This window comes from Ostrinia nubilalis, chromosome 5 (assembly GCF_963855985.1).
Source record: "Ostrinia nubilalis chromosome 5, ilOstNubi1.1, whole genome shotgun sequence".
NCBI classification, from domain to species: Eukaryota; Metazoa; Arthropoda; class Insecta; order Lepidoptera; family Crambidae; genus Ostrinia; species Ostrinia nubilalis.
In genome coordinates, this window is record NC_087092.1 from 10,984,653 (window position 1) to 11,008,046 (window position 23,394).

Genomic DNA, 23,394 nt, shown 5'->3' on the forward strand with positions numbered 1-23,394 from the left:
TTTAATTTGTGGGTATCGTTATGATATTTAAAAAAATACGTCGACTTAATAAAAACCACGATAATATTTTTTTAATCTGTTAAACTAACAAGATCAACAGTGTGTAATTTACTATTAGTACAATAAAAAATGAACGAAAACTTTTGGTTTTCTTTTCCGTGAAAGAAGAATAATGATGTCGGATTTGGGACGGTAACAGACAGTTATCTGTGTAAAGAGTTAGCTAAATGTTCCTTACACCATGTAGATTATGATTCATACAATTATTGTTGTAATACCTTACTCTTTACATTTTCGTCTGTGTATCTTGTTTTTGTTTGTGTTCTACTTACCCAAAGAGGAATAAAGATTCTTTTCATTTAGAAACATGAGAAGGCCTTTAGAAATGCAAAATACTTGTTGAATTATTAGTAAAATGGCTAAGCTTTTGTCGACAATAAAGCGTTTTATGCGGAATCATTACACAATCCATTTTCATAAAAAGAGAGTTGAATCCTTTAGATTTATTCTAAAGGGTTCAGCTCTCTTTTTATGAAATACATCGGGATTTCTTCCATACAACTTTTTATTATTGAGTTTCTGATATGAGCAGAGAAGAGAGCCAGTCAGTATACTGTTACTTAACTTTCTTACTTAGATGTATCTTTAATTTTAAAAAGTGTTAATGTATAAACAACACATTAATTAGATTTGTTAAGTACGTAATATTTATTGCCCATGCCACTAATACGTGCCCATGAGTTTGCCTTAAAAGTATGAAGTTTTACCATTTATTATAAGTAAGTTCGATGGTAGATAAACCATAACTGTACTGGAAAACCGAAGTTGTAGAATACCTAAGGATATCTTTGGACAATTTCACACAACGCCATCTATGTTGGTAAGTTAGTAGTAATTGAACTGTTTACATAAATTAATCCCAGAGCGTGTTTGCCCTCAATCATCTCTGTCGTAAACAGTGTACAAAGTGATTTAGATTTTCCGAATTTATCATTACTACTCTCTGTTTATGCACTTGAAATCCTTTATTTGTTACTCCGTTTACATTGTACGATTCATCGCTGTTCTTAGATGAGCCACGTGAATCATTCGACTCATTTAGATGTTCTCTAGATCGTGACTGAGTTAGTTAACAAGAACATAAATTAATATGTAGGTAGTTAGGTACTTTATATACAGACTTATAATGTGTAACTTCTTATGTGGCTACGAGTATTTTGCAACAAAAAGGTAAAGTCAAATGAATGTGTGGTAGTTTCTGATTTCCATGCTAGAACTAGAACCCCTTATTTTTAAGGGTGTCACGTACCTACCATTGTTCCAGTTTAAAAGTGACTTCAACTTAATTTACTGACGATAAGTTGAGGTAATATCGTAATTAATGTTTTTATTGCCTTAGTAAAGGACCTCGATTTATGATTCAAATAATATCGCTATTCTGCCAAATAGCCAGTTTTGTTATGTACTAGTGAATTAAGCCTAGTCAATATTTGCCACCTTACAAAGTTGTACTAAGTAAAGTACATGTTTGCGTTGGTATTATACTAATCTTGTTTGTTACCGATAGAGGAAAAAATCCTTCGTAGCTTCAAGGCTTTATAATACAAACGTTTTCTCCGAAAAGGGTATGTTTTACGTGAAGTACAAAAAATAAACTAGCCCGCGCCATAATGGAGTTACTGTTCGTTCCCGAAAAACATAACTTCTCTTTTTGACTTTCTTCATAATCTAACGTCGAACAATGCGCTAAGGCCTAAGTACCTACACCCTATATTTGAACGAAACCCTTTCGGCGTTTAGCGAATTTACGAAAATGTTAAATACAAATGAAGTAGGAACTTATTTAAATTGGATTACAGAACGTTTAGTTTTGCAATTAGAATTATAGTTATATTATGGGATAAATGAGAGGTTTAACGAAGGTAACAAGCACGATAATGCTGTTTGTTCAATTCCCTGTCCAATTCCCAACTGAATTTAAATTCGTTAAATTCACAGCTTGACTTATTGCCAAAAATAAAATACTTTAGACAAAAAAATGAATGAATGAATGATTCATTTTTTAACTCGTTGATACCCGAAAATATTCCGAAATGCACGGTTACATAGGTCGAATTGGCGAACTTTTTCCGAAGTTTTTCGTTCAAAAATTAATATCCGGTCGTTGGTGTTTGTTTGCACTTTTCGTGGGAGTCGGAATTCGCTGTATTGTTTTTGGCTGAACCGCTGAAGGCTGGCGTCTGTTTTGTTACGTATAATCAACTTGTTTATTTACCGCCATAGCTCGATCAGCTGACCGGAATACCATATTACTCGTACTTAAGTGTAGTTTTTTTGCGAGAATGGTTTTTGTTAAGTTTTATAATTAGATGAGATCAGTCTTTTTTGTTACCAATATGGCTTGTTTACATAAATAACACTTGACATGTAAGGTCACTAGAATAAAAATGGAATTTATGAAATTTTGTACCTAAATAAAATGCATATTGACGTTTATTTTTCTAAATGCGAGGTCGTCACCTGCGTCGTTGACACCTCTATCCGCAGTGTAGTTATTTGTATACAGTTTATTTTGAGACAGCTATATTTAGTTTTTATTTATATAAGATACAGGAAATCATCTGTAGGTAGATCTAGAATAGCACGCACTCATGCCTATTGCGTTCATGACTTCACTTGTCATTTGTTTGGCGTGAGCCCAAATCTCATAAAGATTATGCAAAGATATTGTTTGACTAATAAATGCTATTTTTCAAATGAATGAGAAGAAAAGTGTGCTTTTACTATGTACCTACAGACGTCAGCACATCAGATTTTTATTATACTGCAAAATAGCAACTATTACAAGTAGGGTAGACCGGGGACAATAGTACCATTTTTTGGAAATTGTTCAATATTGAGAAATCTAATGAAATGTAACTTATTCTGTTAGGATGCTGTAAAAACTAGACTCTTAAGCTACAAATTTAAGCATGCAGAGTTGAACTATTATTTCGAATACTTAATGAAAAACGAATTTGAACTGTACGATGTCTCATGTTACAATTGACCCCTACAACGGGTCAATTGTACCAATAATATATGAGGCAATAAAAGTAGTTATGTTTATCTAATCATCACCTTTATTGGTATTCTGTTCTCTTAATCTCCTACAATCATCAGTCTTTATTAATTGAGATCGAAAATATTTAGGAACAAGTATGAAAAATCAACACTTAAGTTTAAAAACAACACAATAACTTTTCTTCCATAAAAACGAATAAACTAACTGTTTCTACATAATATGCCATCTATTTGGCTCGGATATTGCTTCTGAAACAACAATAAGCATAATAACAATGATAGAAATATCAAAACTGAAAAATCTATTTTTGTATGAGGGTACAATTGACCCCTGGTACAATTGACCCTGATTATTTATACCTACTACTGCTTCGACCTTTTAAGATTTTTTCATAAGCCTGTTCATAAAGGAATAGATCCGTTGATCCGCGATCCGTACTTTTGACTCTACGCCGAGGCATCTAAAACAAAATGTTCAAATACTTAGTTACTTACTGAATTAAGCTAAAATGTACATATTCAGAAGGGTTTTAGAAACCTATATTAAAACATTTTAAGTAGGCATTTAGGTACTTATATCACCTTTTTATCTACTTATTTAATAAAACACATTAAGTATGTATCTAATTAATGCTTAATGCGTGCAACTATGAATGAGCCTAGACTATATTTTCAGTAGGTAGGTATGCCTGTAATTGTAAAAATATAATTGTAAAAATGTAAAATAACCACGTGAATGTTTTATAATAACTTATCTTATTATAAGTATAGGTACTTTAAAACCAATTTAAAATATTATTTAGTAAGTATAAAACAAGGTTCCAGGGGTTAATTGTACCACGGGGTTGATTGTACCGCTACAATTGACCCCATGGAGACTGGTACAATTGTTCCAAGTAGGTAGTCAAGAGAACTTCACCTAAAATTCAGTCATTTTCACAGTGAATGCCAATAATTCGCTGTCAATACAAAGTTTAGAGCCTGGATAAACTATTGACAACAATACTTTTGTAACAAATAGCATATTAGGCAACTTATGGGCTCATATATTTGACATAAAAACTTACTGCGGCTGGGCAAAAAACAAAAATCCTTCCTGTACACCTTCGTTTCTCAGCACAAGCGCCGCCGACTGGTGAGCGGATGGAAACACAAAAAGCGCATATTCTGACGCTATGCACACAATCTAACGTCGCTTGTATGAAGAAATATCGCCGATGGTACTATTGACCCGTGGTACTATTGTACCCGGTCTCCCCTACAATAAGATGCTACTGATATTATAGCTTGATGTACCGTTTTATCCGAACATTAGCTTTTCTTCACGTAATAAATGAGAAAAAGGTGAAATGTGGACGTTGAAAAATGAATCCTAATCTTAGGTTTACAAAATACTTGGATAATGTTAATATATTTGTTTATTCAAGTTTTACAGTTGGCTTACTGATCTTGTATTGTATATTTTGATGTTTTCGAAGGGTCGTTAGAAAGGTAATGGGCCATCACTTTTACGCGTCATGGGAAAACACCTGAAGGTTTTCGTAATTCATTAAGTAAGTAATAAGTTTATGATCAATTATACTAATTCTACTGTTCATCATCGAATATTTCGTGTTACAAAGAGCTTTATTAAGTATTTTTATTTTTACCGCTCTTTTACCCTTTATATTCTATTATCACAAAGGAGAAGATTTTTTCGTTAGAAAAAGTGCGCGACGCGACCAAATATCATTTTTATTTTAGTCTTGACGGTTATGACTTTGACCTATTTTCCTGGACGTAGGCCACAATGATAAGAGAATGTGATACAAGAACAAAAATAAACTAATAAAGAGACACAAAAACAAAATCGGGTTATAGATACAAATTATTAATTAGAATAACTACAAATAAGGCAGTCCACAGACGATGCAGCGTAGCAAACGATTGAAACTGCGGTTTCAGCTATCTTAGAACCAAATGACGCGTTCCTTCGCGTCTGCAGTAGGCATTTTAGTAGCACCATTAAAATCCTTCAAGCTCCGCGAATCTAGACACAATAGATAATCAATTGTTATGACATTAATTAATGCCGTCTGGGACTCAATCGGTTAATTCCAACTGAGTGCTAATTACTTATTCTCGTTCTAGGAGTAGGAACTCCAGTTCTAGGAATAGGTATGATAATTTCTATTGAATTAAACAATAACACTTGATGAAATTGAATTATTTTTGGAATTAATTAATCATTATTCAGAATTAGTTCTATTTACAGTTACATCACCCATTTTTGTTGCAAACTCATGCAAGAACCGCATTGTTTACCTTGACATGCCGTCGTCTGTGTTCTTAATTCAGGTTTTTGTTTTCATTAGGTACTGTTTATTTTGTAAAACAATACTTATCCGGATACAATTTACAGTTGATGACGTGTTTTGCAAAAAAACAACTATTAAAAGGGACATAAACTAAGTTAAGCAGGACATAAACTAAGTTACGTAGTTGACGAAAACACCGAATACGTTATCATTGAGGGACAGGCAGGCTTATGTAACGTTTTATCGAATTAATTATCCGTAATTAATCAGACTTTGTTCTATCTACGACCAAGAACTTATAATGAGCAGTATTTAAAATTTCAAAGTTGAAATACTTAATTAAACTTATCGATTCCCAAAAATAACAAAGTCCTTTTGTTGAGGATTCATCTTAAAATATAGCTTCCAATATTTTATTCGCTGTGTAAGATTAGTCAAAAGATAACTCCAAAACGTAATAATTCCATAAACCTATTTGGTGTTTCTGAACGGGCAACCTACGTAAACAAAACTGTTGTCTCTGGCAAAATACAAAAACAAAATGTCTCCATCATTTTCGCCGTAGAATATCTATGCTTTCATTGTGCTGAGCTGGGGATATCAGTTTACAAAGGAGAAGTCCTTCAGTGCCCATTAGGCGTGTCCAATCGATATGTGACGCGACGACGCCCCGTACTTATCATATTAAAAGTTCTACGTAAATTGGGGGCCACTAAAACATTACTTTTTCCAAACAATTATAGAGTTTTTCGTCGGAAAGTTAAGTGGGTCCCGGATGGCAAATAAATAGGCGGTTCGAGCTTAGTTCTATTATTTTTTGCTCAAGCCAAAAAATAGGGAAGTAAGAGGGCAACGGATCTGCCCAGACTTGTGAATGGCTGAATTACTTATGTGATACCTTCATCAAGGGGGAGAGAAAACGAGCAAAGTGCGGAAAAAGGATCAAATAAGATTAGAACGTCTCACCACGCTATCAACTGCTGCTGTTCTGCTATTTGTGGTTAGAGCAGACTTTTTATATAAATTTTACCAAGCAGATGCGCTTTTATTCGCAATGATGAATAAATTCACCACTTATACCCTGCATTTGGTCCCCAAATCAAGCGACATGTTGTGGAACATCATCATGACGCTTTACAACTACGTGGAATGTTCGAGAAACCCCTTGTGTATTGCCCGATTTTGCCCTATGTGACAGGAAGGTTGGGTTTTGTCCACTCACATTAATGTGGGTATAAGATATTTTTGGACCAAACAAGGGACAAACAAAAGTTTCTATTTTCGGTAAAAAAATACTCAATACCTCACTTTTGTAACAGTGAAATGGAAATGATATTCTAAAATTCATGTTGAATATCTGATAAATTGTAAAGCGTTCTAGCTAGGCGCAGGTTATATTAATTAAGACAGAATGAATTTTACTAAATGATTCAGTAAAATTTTCGTGCGCAATAAAAAATTATATTTTGAAGGTAACTTGATGGTGGCTGAGACTAATATTTATGTCTGAATTACGCCTTTATAAATATTTATTAGGGTCCTTACGTAGAAGCCTTAAGTAGAGTGCGCTAATCCATCTGTTCACCACTATGCTAAGCGCCAATGTTTGCCAAATGGCGTAACGACAAAGGTCATAGTTGACTACAGACATTATTGTAATGGCACGTAATCGGGAATCCTGGGAGACGTCTCTGCCTGGTGGTAATACAAAATTACATTTGGTATCTCCATGGCAACGAAATGATAAATGTTAGGTTTCAGGTAGTTTTAAGAAAAACGTTTGGTATAGACTCTTAATATTAGAATAAGTTAGGGTTAATTTATGTTATGGAGTGTATAGGTTATTTTTCTAAGGGTGGATTCGACCAAACATGAGTAAATCGTCACTTACTTATTCGACATTTTGACATATTTCCCATACTGAAACTGTCAATGTGCCAGTTATACCAGGAGTTATTTTCAGTTAAAAGTGTGGTCGAATCTGGCCTTAGGCAAATAGATTCGAAAAATTATGTTATAACATAAATTGCTTGTTTATCACAGCGACCTACATTGATGGTTTATGAATAAATTGATGGTTCATCAACATTAATTTTCTTTCCAGCAAAATGTTACTCATTGTCAAGAATGTTTATTGTCTATCAAAACTTATTCATTAGGTTTTATGAATGATTTCCGATAATTTTCATTAAAACTTATTTATAAGTACAGTAATAAATACAATGCATTTACAAAAAAAAAAAACACGAAATAGGCACGATTTTATTAAAGGTACTTATTAAATGTAGAGCCTGTTTAAAGCGGTTGTCGAGTAAGCAGGCAATTGAAAAGTATTTAAAGTTTAAACTATTTAAATGTACCGTTTACACGTTTAAAACGTAATTAGTCGGGAAAGAACGTAAAATATCCAACCCTTTCACTGCAAAGCGTAAACGTGGAATGTGAGAAAATATTTACGTTAATTAAAATGTGATTGCATTCTGCTACTTTGTTGACAATCCATTATGATCGGCGCAGAAGGGTATACTGGACAAATATTTCGTGTTTGGAATTTTATACCAATGTTTTTGTACGAGTATATGAAAATTGGTTTTGGCGGTTTTGGAGATAACTGAATCTAGGTAATGCTTGCGTTATAAATGGACAGTCGGAACAAGAACGAAAGTTTGGACTTTGTGGCGTTATTGGGGAAAAGAAGAAGATGATGATGATTATTATAATATCCGTTGACTGGTACCCATAGTACAAGCTTTGCTTAGTTTGGGACTAGAAGGCGCAGTATAAAATGTCCAAGGATATTTTTGACTTATTATTCACAAGAAAAGTAAGGACTTTAGGTGCCATAAGCGGTGACAAAGTATAATTTTTATAATTATTTTTATGCCTTTAACATTAATATACTCGTAAATCACGATTTTAATATCCATTGGCGTGTACATTTTTATTGTTATCTACCCACACATGCAATAAATCAGTGAAAAGATTTTCCGTCTCGCAGAATCTATTAAGTAAAGGCAATGAACGAAATTCTTTTGTGCGATTTTGGGAAGATGGTAAAACTGATTGCGCTCGCTTCGGAGCGTTTTATTATTTTGTATTGGAAAATAGTTACCCATCAAAAACAATTCTTGTCAAAAAAACCAAGTCTCGCAACTCAGTTGTTCTACGGTAAAAAGTTGTGAGATCCATGTAATACCAAGTCCAGGCCAGGAAATCTTTAACGTTTTACATAAATTATTGACTTGGCCATCGCACTAAATAATTTAATTTACACGTGTTTTCATGCGATGGCCAAGTCAATATATTTATGTAAAACGTTAAAGATTTCCTGGCCTGGACTTGGTATTACATGGATCTCACAACTTTTTACCGTAGAACAACTGAGTTGCGAGACTTGGTTTTTTTGACAAGAATTGTTTTTGATGGGATCTCATTTCTTTTTGTATTTTGTAGACAGCAGTTATGTATCTAGAAAACTGGACCGAAATTGAAAAATTTTACTCGACTTGGCGGGGACACTACCGTGCGCCTTTATATTTATATGGTATAACAAAGTTATTTAAGTAAGTAGTTAAATATTTATAAAACTGGACCGAAATTGAAAAATTTTGCTAGACTTAGCGGTTGCACTACTGTGCCCCCAAATATTTTAGTTTTTCCTTGATTCATACACCAAACACTACTTATATTCCAAATTTGAAGCTTCTAGGTCTGCTAGAAGTGCCTTAGAATTTTGATGATCGGTGAGTCAGTCAGTCAGTGAGTGACAAAATTAAGAAACTTTGACCCGTTATAATTCTTAAACTACTGGTTCAAATTGAATGAAATTTGAAATATACCGTGTCTTTACAATGCCTGCATAGCTAATGAAAATTCAGCCTTCTAGTTTTATCCACAACGAAGTTACAGGCGGTCGGAAATGGCCTGAAATGCTATGGGTTAAAACGAGGTGGTAACGTGTGTCAGTGACGCCATGCCATGCTCATTTCCATGTGATAAGCTATCTATATTATTCCAGCAGGTATTATGCTCAAATGGCTCTACTTACGAGCTGTTATACTCGTAGTAGACACTGAGCATCGTAACGAGCTAAGTGCGTGTTGGATATGTTCTGTTGTTTGCTCGGGTATTTTTCATGGAGTTCTATTACGCTATTAATTTGTCTATGTCGTGAACAACATGTCAAGTTTCTTTATCTTAATTGAACATACAAACGGCCTTACTTAGTTTACGTATACAAATACATAAATCAAGCTAAACAGAGTGGCATCTTCATCATTTATCAGTTACTATTTTGTAAAAAAATAAAAAATATACAACGTGGAAAAACTGTGGCTCATCTGTGGTACTAAATGTGTGGAAGCTTGAATTTATTCTCTAATCTATTCTGTAAGCTCGTAAAGCATTTTTTAAAGATTATTAGTAATTTTTTATTACACAAATTACTAATAGTCCCGTTAGACCCTTACTAAGCTAAAATGCTTGTATCACGAGTGAGCTCACCACACATTTTCAGGATCACTAACCAGTTTTTCGATATCTTGTATAGTTTAGAAATAATCGAGTGAGATCACTTATCGTTTTCACCCTGTATACTTGTACTCGATGATGTGCTGTCGTCTACACAAGTTATATTCGTTTTCCTTTTTGCTCTTTCAAGCACGGATGAGCTGCCGTATGTTAATCTGACATCAATTGATGTCATTAATTGCCCAGACACGTCTCCCGCATTACGCGACGCCCAGAAAGGGAATGACATCATGGCGGCAGGAAGTCTGCAGTTCTTGATCCTTTTAGAGTAAGCGGATATCAGCTGATGGGATTGTCTGCGTGGTCCTACTGTCTGAGCCGTTGCGTTTATCCGACAAATAACGGGAAAGTTCAAGTTTTACTAGAGTGAAGAAGGGTTCCGTTTATGTTTCATCGTATTTCATAAGATGACACAAATATCAAAAAGAAGATAGATTTGGTTGTTTGTTAGGCTTCGAAACTTTGAAAAAATCTTTCACCATTAGAATTCTGATGAACTTAGGCGTATTTTTTACGGTATGAAGTCCGTCAGGTCAGCTAGCTTCTAGTATAAATATTTGGTATCTTTGTCTATGTCCGCTAAAAGTATTTTTATACAGTACTGGCAGTACTGGCACTCGTATATAAAATTTGTTTCGATAGACATAATAAAGAGCATGTATTTTTAGTTCCTATGATTGATCTTATACATATATTACTTACGACTCTTCAACGAATTATTGAAAAAAAAAAGCTTTCTATATTTCAATTTAATGACAGAAAAATAGATTTTGTAAAAGTTTCACGGAACCCTGAAAAGGACTGGACTGACTCCCAGACGGCGTGATATTACAAACCTCGGCCACAATGGTGAGCTTCCCGTTGTTCATAAATCGTCTAGACCAGACCCTAGGCGTAGTCTGTCTAGGTCCCAGCCTGCGCTAAATTGCTAAGTTTATTCGACTTTCGCATGTTTCAGTGCAGTTTTTTTAAATTAAGTCTAGATTTTTCCGATTAGGATAGGCGTAGGTACTCGCAATGTTTGGGAGGGTAGTTTAATACTGTGGTTGATTCAAACGTATTATCGTAGTCGTACGACTTACTACGTTTGAGTATTACTCTCAGCTTTTCTGAAAGAAAATACTTCCTGCGGATACAGTAGCCTGAATTCAGTGATTGTCAGTATTGTGTAGCATATAAAATGAAATACGTACTATCTGTATCTGATTTCAGTACTAACTTTAAATAACAATAAATTATTACTACCTACGTGTTTCAGCGATGATGTGTCCTGATATAAATAGGCATGATTAGCTATAGGATGGAAGTTAAAAAAAATGTATGGTTATATTTGTCACTGATGTATGAGTATGATGTTATGCTCATAGGCTCATGCTAATTACAAGAATAAATACTAAAGAACTTTAATAAATCCTGTGGTTGCTGGTGGTATAGTGTTGTTTTGTATTTTTTGAATTTACATATAGCATACCGCTAAACTTGCATATAACAGATATCTTTATTAGGAGTAGTAATCTTATAAATTACTCCATATAAACTTTCACGGCAATTCCAAAAAAAAAATCAGATGAAACTGCTGAAACTTTTTTCTTATAGCCTTCTTTCTTATAGAAATACAAATATGTATTTCAGCAAGTATTGTAGAGCTTTTATTGCTTATAATTATTCAGTTCTATTCAAGATTCAAGGCTTACTACACATTTGTTGCGGGCGCCAGTAAACATCGCACTGATTAATGCAAATGGAATCAACTGATTGTGTTTCTGGAGCAGCAACAAAGTTATGTGCACATCTTACAGTGAAACTCAATTTATTGTTTCTTGTTCAGAATATGAAATGGGGCTTTAGTTTCAAAACGGAGTAATCTTTGAAATTAATTAACGTGAGCTGGTGAATATTGGAAGTACGTAATTGCTTTGTTAGGTTTATTTCAGGATGTAACATTTCAGCAACAGAAATTATTGTATGTACTCGTATTTAGGTACATATTATTTGATAAGTGGAAGCGGAATTTAATACGGAGATGCGTAACTAATTGAATTAATAATAATTATAATAAAATGACAACTATATAGAAACACGGATAAACATACTTATGCTCACACTTATGCTAGTGTTGAACACATTAATTAATTTTTTCATAGATTTCATCAAACCTACAACAGCTGCTGATACTGTATTGAAATTGAAACACGCAAACCATTAAAAATAAAGATAGATGTAAGTATATTAAGGCTGAGTTTCACCAACTTACTTTAAAACCGTAAATATAACAATAACCGGTGCCTTTTGTATGGAGTTTGACAGATTTTTGACGTTTGTCAAAGTTAAAGTAAGATGGTGGCGATGGTGCAACCCAGCCAGTATCATATTCCATCTTGAATGAAACTACGAAACATAATAAGTAGTATAGGTACGATCTTATTCATTCGCGTAATGTGAAAACCGTTTTCCAATACTTACCGTAGGAAGCTTTGAAGCCGTAGAAGTTAATTACACCGTATCAGACTGGCAGTATGTAAATGGTATCACTTTATAGACACAGCGATCATTAGTGCATGGCAAATAGACGCTAACGAGCCACTGGAACTAAACTAATCTATTTCTAAACCAACCTTTAAAGTTTAGAGGTAGAAATCAATCAAGTCGACGGAATGCGAAAAGAAAAACTCCCCGATTGAATTTCAAATGTAGTTTAGAATCTTCAACTTTGATTTAGCTTGAATCCAAAGGCTTATAACGGTTTATCTTACTTCTGTAATGCGATATTCCACGATACAAGAACCTTTCTAGAAATAAAGCTTTTCTAGGAAACTTTATTCCATTTTTTCCAAGACAAGCTTTGTTACCGAAACTTAACTTGCTTTACGCGCTCAAATATTGTTTTTCTACAAAAACATAAAACTTTGTCTCTTTTTTTTACAAACATTGTATTCGTAGTTATTCGTAGTCCAATCACAATTGTTTGGAGGTACACGATTCAAGAATCTTTGTCTCTTTTTTTTACAAACATTGTATTCGTAGTTATTCGTAGTCCAATCACAATTGTTTGGAGGTACACGATTCAAGAATGCTGATGTGATGGTGGAGCGAGATTCCGTGTTTGCCAGGACCATATAAATTCTCTGCCGTTGTCACAGAAGCAATGAAAGCCAGGGCTTTTGGCACACAAGTCCAGCTCACAGGGTTGCCAGTACCATGATTGGAAGATAGTGAATTAATAGTTTTTCCAAAAATACTCAGTTCTTTCATTTTGTTTTTTCATGCCAAATGACGCCCACTGCTAGTCATAGACCTCCCCCAAGGATTTCCATGAAGGGGTTTTGCCTGAATCGCCACGCTTGGCATCTTTCTGTTTATTAAACTCTAGATGTCTCAGGTTTGTGGCAAAAAACAATAAATTGATCCAAGCAAGATATACAAAAATACTTCTTCTATTTTTGTCTTTAATTAATGTAAAGAGAGAGACTAAAATCTTTCGACATAAAAACTGTCACATTTTGCATTTTGTCTAGGGGGACAGGATCGAGTCCATGCTTGAGTTTGAGTCTAGTTTTCATCAAATCAAGAGTAGGTAACGTTCTTAAAACGTTAGAAGACAATCTAAGGCCAGCTCTATCTTTTCAGTAGACAACCCTGCTAGCATACAGGCGAACAATGATGCGCCAAACAATGGCTATGATATGAGTTAAAGTTCACGCGTCGCCCAAGATAATACTCGGCGGATTTCCACTAATTTAATTTAATATTATTGTCTATTCGTCCCTCCCTCAGGAGCCATTTAGTTAATTTTATTTGTTAGGCGCATCAAAAAAATGAATTTAAAAATAGACTGCTACGAGTAAATTATGTATATGGAAAATCTGGTACTAAAACGAAAATATAAATCTAACTTTAGATGACATTCAAAATATAGACCTAAGTTTATTTATGTGACATATCACTTAGGTACCGTGTATAAACTAGTCTTCTCCATCATGTGGGAGTGGGTTGTTATAATTTTGGCCACAATTTTGATGTCAGATTTTACGAGCTGTCATTGACGTTTTCTTTATCTAAATCGGGACCTAACGGCTTATGCTGTCCTTCGTCTATTATAAACTTATCAAATATAGGAATAATAAACTGACCATCTGGCAGTAACCAAAAATAGATAAAACATTATGAATCGGTAGCATGCATAATTAATGAGAGGGCGATACAATGTAAGCAAGCCTCATATACAGGTAAATATTAGGCTTTGAACATCATCTCGTTGTATTCATGAATATTTATAAATGTATCTACATGAGTTAACGTAAATAATGTTAATGCCTCTGTTTCAGCAATAAATAATAATACATTTATTAAAACGTGTATAGAAGATACATACAGATAAACTACATAATTATTGGACGCAACGCATTTTAATCAACTGGCTATTAGGGCTTGTACAGAAATTGCGAATCGGCGCGATGTGAATTCGCAACGCAAAAAACTGGAACACGTATTGCTATTGGGAGTTCGTAGATTTTTACGATGCGGCAATGCATCGCAGTTTTGTGTACAAGCCTTTAAATGTTGAAAATGCAATATAGAGTCTTACACTGAATTGGTATAACAATCTCAGCTCCATTACTATCTTACTCGGGCTTCAAGTTTACTTCGGCTGAGTTGCACCACCTAACTTTAACGGTAACTATTACGATAACCGGTGCTTTTTGTATGGAGTTTGACATATTTTTGACGTAATTGTTAAAATCAAAGTAAGATGGTGCAACCAAGCCTTAGTCTGTCTGTAATATCCAACTAAGCACACTTGTTATTATATTTTCTTAACGTTGCCACCTCCAAGTAAACGATGTTAGTGGGGTAGCCGGTATAGGGTGTAATATAGGTATTATTTAACGGATAGTCCCTGAGGGATTAGCCAACTCCCGCATGTGGGTAGAAGTCTAGAACTTCGTAGAGATGAAGCGACTTTCAACATTGTTGCGTAAAGTTAGGATGTGGAGGAAACGGATTAATCTTTGGAACCTCGTGGCAGTTAGGTACTTATACATCGTAGATGTTACTCTACTTACTTTCCCAATTTACAATGAAAATATGCTTTTAATATCAAAGTTGAATAAAACCCTTTTACGATGGAAGGTTTTTTAAAAGACCACTTTCATTAAAACGATAATTCTAACGGTTGTTGTGGATAACGATCTTAGTTATTTAATGTACATAGAAATAACTCCTACGCAAACGGTTAAATTTATGTGTACATAAGTAAGGTGATATTGGTTTTATATACCAAACTGGGAATACAAATGTTTATGTATGATGGTGTGGTTTATCGGTTGGATACATATGAATGTACATTGTACATACATAACGAGTATAAATATGCGTACTTACTTAACGTAAACATTTATTCATTCATTGATAATATATGTTCAGGGTTTATTTATGTTTATCTTTGAATTACCAATAACTAAGCAGTTGTCACACAAGTATTACATTGTTTGCTGGAGTGAATACCATTATCCTTCATCCAATAGCCACCATCTTATCTTATTGTTGGTGATATTCAAGTTAGCAAGTCCCCCTCGTTTTTGCAGTCCGGTATTTATTATTCAGCAGAATTTGCCTGGACATGAGGTCTGGAACCAGAGTCAATTCATCATCATCATCAGTGTGCTTAGTGCGAGTTTGCATTGAACGTTGTCGTTATAAATCTATGAAAATTTTAGTTTTTGAAAGCATCCGCTAGGTACCTACGCTGTAAAATTTGTCATACATGTAATGTATTTTTTACGGAGTCGCTTGCGGATGACTTTTGGTGTAAACTCGCAATAAGCAGTTTCGTCATTTTCTGCACTGTAGGAGGTCATTTCCTCTACACTCCTCACTCTACCAGAGGGATTGGGAAGGTAGGTTGGGAAGACAGAATTACTTGTACAGAGTAATAAATAAAGTGTATTGTTACAGTATCCTGTTCGCGGATATCGTGGGGTTCACGGTGCTCGCTTCGCAGTGCAGTGCTCAGGAGTTGGTGCGGCTGCTGAACGAACTCTTCGGCCGATTCGACCAGCTTGCCAACGTAAGATGTTACGCTATTTTTATCTTAACTGCATTGTAATAAAGATATTACGCTATTTTTATTTTATTATTGTAGAACTGCCTGAAATTGTCGATGAAAATAATCACTCAACAACTCTTCCTTCAACGCACGTCCAGGCAAGTGTCAAGGCCATAATATGAAATACTCTACTGACATACTCTGTGTATAATTGCGATAAAGTAATACTGCGCCCTTTATTACTTCTTCTTATCTCTTTACACTGTATTAATTTTGGAAGTTTATACAATTATTCGTCAAAAATTGTATTTGTAAATTAACGTGCTACTTAGGTACCCAATGTCCTCAAGAAAACTTGTGCAAGAAAATTGTTTTAAATTGTAGCGTATACTTATACATTTGATTCTAATCTTAATCGAGTTATACAAGAACAGATTGTTGTTTAGATTGCCTCTAAATCCATCTTAAACCAAAGAGAAATCCAAAGCTCGGACACGAACAAATCGAATCAGGCTTTGTCGTAATCCCGAGCAAACGTCGATACTACGCTGTAATCTCCCAAGACATTAGTTAGAACAATAGCGGCTGTATTCGCGACTGTTCTTACAAATAGGTTGAGTTTCCTCTTCAATTTCGTTCGCGTAAGTGCACTCCTGGGCCCGCTTAGAATTGCAGCCGCAAAGTATATTTATATCGTTCCTTTGTTGAGAGAAGTGTTCTATTCTTTGTTATCTACGGGTTCAAACCTACCACTAACTGAAGAAATATGTATTTACGTTTGGATTAGCTCCCCATCCTAATCCAGTAGTGGACGTCTTTTGGTTGAAACGTCAAGATCATAGCATGTTTTGCGAGAGCTGTTTGTGATTACACGGGTTCAGACCTAATACATTATTAATGTTAGGATTGGCTCCACATCTTTGTCCAGCAGTGAACGTCTTTTGGTTTATCATCATCATCATCATTTCAGCCATAGGACGTCCACTGCTGAACATATGCCTCCCCCAATGTTTTCCATGTTGATCGATTGGTAGCGGCCTGCGTCCAGCGCCTTCATGCTACCTTTATGATGTCGTCGGTCCACCTTGTGGGTGGACGTCCCACGCTGCGTTTTCCAGTACGCGGCCTCCATTCCAGAACCCTGCTGCCCCGGCCGTCAGTTCTGCGTACTATGTACCCTGCCCATTGCCACTTCAGCTGGCTACCGTCCGTCTTTTGGTTAAAACGACAATGTCATAGTTTTGCGAGAGCTGTTTGTGTTTCCATTATTGCTGATTGCACAGTCCCAATAAAAGTTTTTTCTTTTATACAATTGGTGATGAGGTATCATTGATGACTGATAATCTTGTGCAGGATAACCACTGCCTCCGCATCAAGATCCTGGGCGACTGTTACTACTGCGTGTCCGGGCTCCCCGAGCCGCGCTCCGACCACGCGCGCTGCACCGTCGAGATGGGGCTCGACATGATCGACGCCATCGCGTGAGTACACTGTAGTCCGTCTATAGTCTGGTCTGCGAGCACGTAGAATTTTGTTACGAGATAATTACGCGCGAGCGATAAGGATGGGTAGCTTGGGGTCATTGGACAAAATTCTACGTGCTCACAGACCGGGCTTTAGAAACCTACTTCATCATCATTTCAGTCACGACGTCCACTGCTGAACATAGGCCTCCCCCAATGACTTCCACATCGCACAGTTGGTAGCGGCCTGCATCCAGCGTCTTCCTGCTACCTTTATCAGGTCGTTGGTCCACCTTGTGGGTGGACGTCCCACGCAACCTACTTAGGGTAGGGTATATTCCAGGGATGTTAAGGATATGAAGTTTCGGTTATTGATACGGTTACTGATATTAGAATAATATTATACCTGTTTCGGTTACGAATATGAAATAATTTCGGATTATCCGTTAATCCGAATCGAATCCGAATAAGTTTCGGATAATTTCGGTTACGGATATTAGAATTTGAAAAATGTAAAATTCAAATAGCAAGATGCTGCGCGACCCACATAGACATACGATACCTATGATAATCCTTCACACATCGATCCCCTCGCTGAACTCCCTTGTTTCCGGGAACAACAGTTAGACCGCCAGCAAAAACTCAACCAGTGAAGGCCAAGTTTGTTTGTTTAAACTGCCATGTTTTTAAATATATCCGTCAACCGTCATCGAATAGAAGGAATGTAATAATATCTATACGATACGATACCAATAGAACCCGATAGTCTTGTAAAAGGATAACATACCCTTTACACAAAATCGTTTCTGAAACTCGCGAACCGTTTCTTGGAGGTAAATATAGGAGCATTCCTTTTCATCGTATTACAGCTTCTACGTTCTGTTGTTGATAAAAATCTTCTAAAATAAACCTCAATGACCTTTGCTGTTCCTTCACTTTTATTTTATTAAATATTATAAGATGATTAGTAACTGTATGTAAACATAATGTATGTAGGAATTTATTGCCAATTTTAAGCTCAAGCTCAAGTTTCAAGAATTTATCGATAGGATAGGATCCCCAAACTTTGGGGTTCGACCTTGACAATGATAATAACTGTTATACATATTATTGATATTATTTGGAATTACGTTACTTACAAAATCTCAATAAATTAATAATTTAAATGTCTGTTCAATGATATACTTTCTGCCCAATGATAAAACGCATTATTATGTTTATCATCAATCGTTAAAAATCTGCCAAGCGCAAACATAATTAACAAAGTAAACAATTGTTTAAATTTTTAACCAAACATTTACCGACCTAAGTTTTTAGAGGGAAGAAAGGTTCTTAATAAAATTATATTTAAAGCAAATTGTGTTTCGCAGAATCCCGTATAAAAGCTGAAACTTAGGTCTTTCATCGCGACTGAATAATTTACTTCTTTCAACTTTTCTTAAGCGCCACCACATCTTGACAACTCTATAATATACGAATCTCGACAATTTGTTACTTAAAGTTAAATTTAATGTAACAACGGAAGCGGGAGCTTTGAGAGACGTTAATTGAATGTTTTACCCAGTTTTCAGCGGTTACAATAAATCCTTTAATTTAGTTCAACACAATATCTTGTGGAGATGGTATAACCTGTACAACCTTATTATACCGCCCGCTGGATTTAATTGGATTTCCTTAGATAGTAACTGAAATACGGAAGAATTATTTCACCAGGCCTTTTGGCCACCGTTACACTGTATAGTGTATTTTTCGAACAAATATAGACGACATGTTTTCATTATTTACTATTTATGTATCAAGGCAAGAACTAGAAAGTAGAAAACATTTTTCTCTAAAGTTTTTAATTGCCAAAGGATTTAATTTAAAACAGTTTTACATAAAACACTATCCTAAACTATTTGTATAGCGTGTGAATAAAAAATCCTTTTTGCTCACGAGCTTCCGCGGAGATGAATTTTTCCGCACCAATATTCAAATTGTTTCCACTTTCCTTGTCGTTTCACTGTGAATTTATTTATGTTTTTACGCGCTATAATCCATAAATAATAACAGGGTCCCGGCACGTGTGTCGAGCGGCGAGCGCGCGCAGCCGAGCGTGCCGCGATACGTGCTTATCGCCATATTGGCTCATCAAAGGAGCAAGGCTAAAATTAAATACCCTCTTTGTGATCATACCTCACAGCCACATCATTATCTACTACTGGAACCACTATAACACTGATAAAAACCCACGCTATTCGATGTCTTTGTCCCGACGCCCGTGGTAGCGCCGTTTGACTTTCATAGCTTGTTAAAACCCAAATTGAATTTGCAAATCAATTTTCCTTCGTCTTCGCCGGCGTCTAGGGATATTTACGTGCGTTTCAGAAATAGCATATCCGCTGATTTATAGCTGGAAATCGTAACTGTCAATGACTATGCTAACATTGTTTGCTGAAGAGTTTTTAACGATGGTGCTAATTTTATATGGCAGGATGGAAGTGGTTGTAAATCACGGTGTCAGTTTAATACACGTTTAATTTTATTGACACTTCACTTTGATTTCAGTAACTGTTTTTACAGTGTTGTACAGGAAGACGATATTTGTATAAATGATGCAAATTTAAAACAATATTGACAACCCTATGCACCGTCTTGTGTGGCCCACCCTCTGATAGATGCAAGGTCACTAGGTCCTTAGACGGAATGTAGTGTGGCAACCTTATCTGACCAAGACCACGGGCTGGGTGGCCGGGTGACAAGTTTTTACTCCTCTAAATTACCGTTATTTTCTCATTCTCATTACACGACGCAAAAATTAGCGCCAGACCGTGAAACAAATGATATTTTTTCCTCATTCCCAAATTAAGAATCGCAATTTCTTTGTCTGGAATACTATTAAATGATTGTTTTATATCGCTCGCGAAGGTCGTTTTATAATTGCCGTTTAATGGTATTGTTTACATGACCAAAAACCATAAATCTACCGAGTTATGGCCTCAAGTCGTACTAAATTTTAATAACTTACTAATCTATAAATTAATCAGCGATACGTACCTATTATTGTCACAAGGTATCCCAAAGGCATACTTAGGGCGCACCGTAACTAAGTAATACGTTTTTCGTTGGGAATCGTTTCAGTTACACATAATTACATAAACACATGTTGCTGGCAGTTACACCAGCAATCCTCTTTGATACTTATTTTTATTTTTTATCTCTTTTGTCTTTTTTATGTTTTTATGGTCATTATCCTTTATGGTTTGTATGAGTAGGTTGGCACAAAAAGTTGTTTTTCCTTTTTCTTCAAAAGCATATAATTTACCACTACAGTATCAGAATACAGCCCATAATGGGTACTAAATAACAACATGTTCATAAAGTTTTCCATGATTAAAATGAAGATAAGTTCAGAAAATAACGAGATAGTTGTATAACGGCGTTGTAAGAGGAGTCGGGACAGCCAACACCGGCCGCCGACCGCAGGCGCCCCGAGCCGAGTTGAGGTTGCAAGCGATCGGGTTGATCTAATTTCGAGATAAATCAGGTTAATATGATTAAAATGTAGATAATTTGATGTCATCTCGATAAGTGTTTAATCAGATTTGGTAACCAGTGAGGGTTTATTCCGTTTAAGGACAATTATGGAAAACGTAAATTGTCCTTTCCTTTGTTGTCGCCACTTCAAAAATCTATGTAATATCTTATGTTCGTTGTAAAAGTTGGCATTGGGTTGGTTTACTAGACTGATCTAAATTTAGATAAATAAGGTAATTAAAAGTTCTTTATTCGCCTCTTAACAATTAACAACACTGAATTAAGAGTATGTCTTTAGTTCGTTTACACAGTTCTGCTGCTTTGCCATTAGCACGAATTTAAAACGACAAATAATAAATTGCGATTCCTAATCAAAATTTGATGCTTCAATTTTGGCATCCTCTAATTTTTTGAAAATATCAAAGTCAAATTCGCAATTACGAGCATTGAATTAGAGCACATTTAGTTTTGCGGAACAATATTTTGGGCTACCAATCATGAGATTATAACGAGCTTTAACTAAGATAACAAGCACGACCGTTTTTGCTCAATTTACCGTAAAGTTTTGATTCGATCTAGTTACAACTTAATTTTAAAGCGATTAGCGATGGGCCAATGTTGTCTTTGGTAAAAAGCAAACTGAAAACTTTTTCCTATTTTCGAAACCCATTTAAACATGCGAACTCGTGGTGTGAAGGGTTAATGTATGCTGTCGATTCGCTATTGACGTAGGTTCTTTTTGTATGCGTTTTTAATGTATTGGCTTAGGTATCCGAAAAAAATGCTATGCTGCTTTAACTGCTCATTGAAATATGATTGTTGCCAACTTATTAAAAATTCAGGGATGTAAAGAAGGTTTGACATTCGATTTGTAAAGGACGTAAGTACGCACCATAATTATGTTAGTTACTATTTTTAAGTAAGATGCTCGAATCTAAACTTCTACTAAAGCTAACTAAAGCTACAGTATGAGATACATAGATTACTACTTTCTCTCGTTATGCTTATATCGTAGGCGCACTGAAAGAAAAATGCTTTCCATAATCAATAAATTTCTAGAGAACAAGATGAAACTTAAAAGCACTATGCATGAACATGAATTTTATTGAAATAAAATGATAATGTAATCGCTACGGGAAAATGACAAGACAGTAAAACGTGTTATTTATTTCCCGGCACCACTCGACTTCAATTTATCTTGGAAAGGCGTCGGGATATGACTGCGCTGTAATATTCTCGGAAAGCTTTTCTCGTCTCCTTTGTAATTTTACAATAATATACATCTTGAAATAGGTACGTAATAAATTTAGGGACGACGGTAGTAACTAAAGATGCCACATAATAATTAACGAACTGCGTCAAAGAATGCTGTGATCACGAAACTATTTCAACTAGCTACTGATTTACAATCAGTGGTCTTCCATAATTTACTGTCAGTGTAACGAAATTCCAATCTTTTCTTCATGAAAAGTGATGTATCAAAAATCCAGCTTTATGTATGCGATCATTCACCGCATCGGCGGCCGTCAGAATAGAAAATTAATTCTGAAGTGGCGCCTTCGAGATGGATTCACAGTCTCCCGTCTCCGCCGCGATTCTCAATAACTTTTGAACTATGCTTTGTTTACAAAAACTTTTCAAAACGACTCAGCTGTCAACACAGTGCGTCATTCCGCGAGGTTTATTTAAGAATAGATACTCGTACGTTCCATAAGATTACTCGATCTTGACCCAAATTACCTATGTTCCCAGAAATTGATTTACGACTTTAACAATGAAGATGTTAAAGTACATGTAACTCATTGTTGGAAGTATGTTCATTTGTCATTTTAATAAAGAGTACCATAACTGCGTTTACTGAGTGCCATAAATAGTGTCGCGACAGTTCGCAAATACGAACTTGGCACAATATTTTAGTGTGCTCGCGTCTATACAAGGGCCCAATATTGCGGAAAAACGACCGATGGCTGCTTTCGGAGGCAATCTCTAGCACCACTAGTTCAACTTCCAGGGTTGTCTGCGTAATAAATCCTGGGTTCTAGACATTTGACCCGCTTTGCTCAATGGCCGGTGTTTAAATTACGACAAAACGTGCGTGACCAAAAAAACATTTGGGGTAGGAATAGGAATATTTATGTATGTAAAGAAAACCTATTTTGTAGGTTGTCTTTGGTTTATTTTTCTTTAAGAGTAAAATGTCATGTGACATAAATGCTTTTATTTCGAACAATATCATTAAATGATCATACAGGGCAACAATCGAAAACAAAGAGATGTAACTTGTATTGAAGAGGACTTAAGTAACAAAGACTACCAGCATAATGTTTGTTTAAATTCACAAAATGTCAAGATTCCTGATGTACTAGGTGACAAAAATGAAGAAAATTTACAAACTGGGGTATTAAAACCAGAAAACAGTTATGTAAATAAATGTGAAATAAATTTTAATGAACACATTAATGCTGAAAGATTTCTGTCA

General features: G+C 35.4%; 1 protein-coding gene across 1 annotated transcript in view; it reads left to right on the plus strand.

The window, feature by feature from the left end:
• Positions 1-23,394, plus strand: part of LOC135072139 (Ca(2+)/calmodulin-responsive adenylate cyclase-like) — a 101,167-nt gene that overhangs the window by 49,805 nt on the left and 27,968 nt on the right. Inside the window, exons 4-5 of the mRNA XM_063966091.1 lie at positions 15,846-15,957; positions 17,290-17,417. Of these exons, the coding sequence (XP_063822161.1) occupies positions 15,846-15,957; positions 17,290-17,417 (240 nt within the window). The remainder of the gene's footprint in view (positions 1-15,845; positions 15,958-17,289; positions 17,418-23,394) is intronic.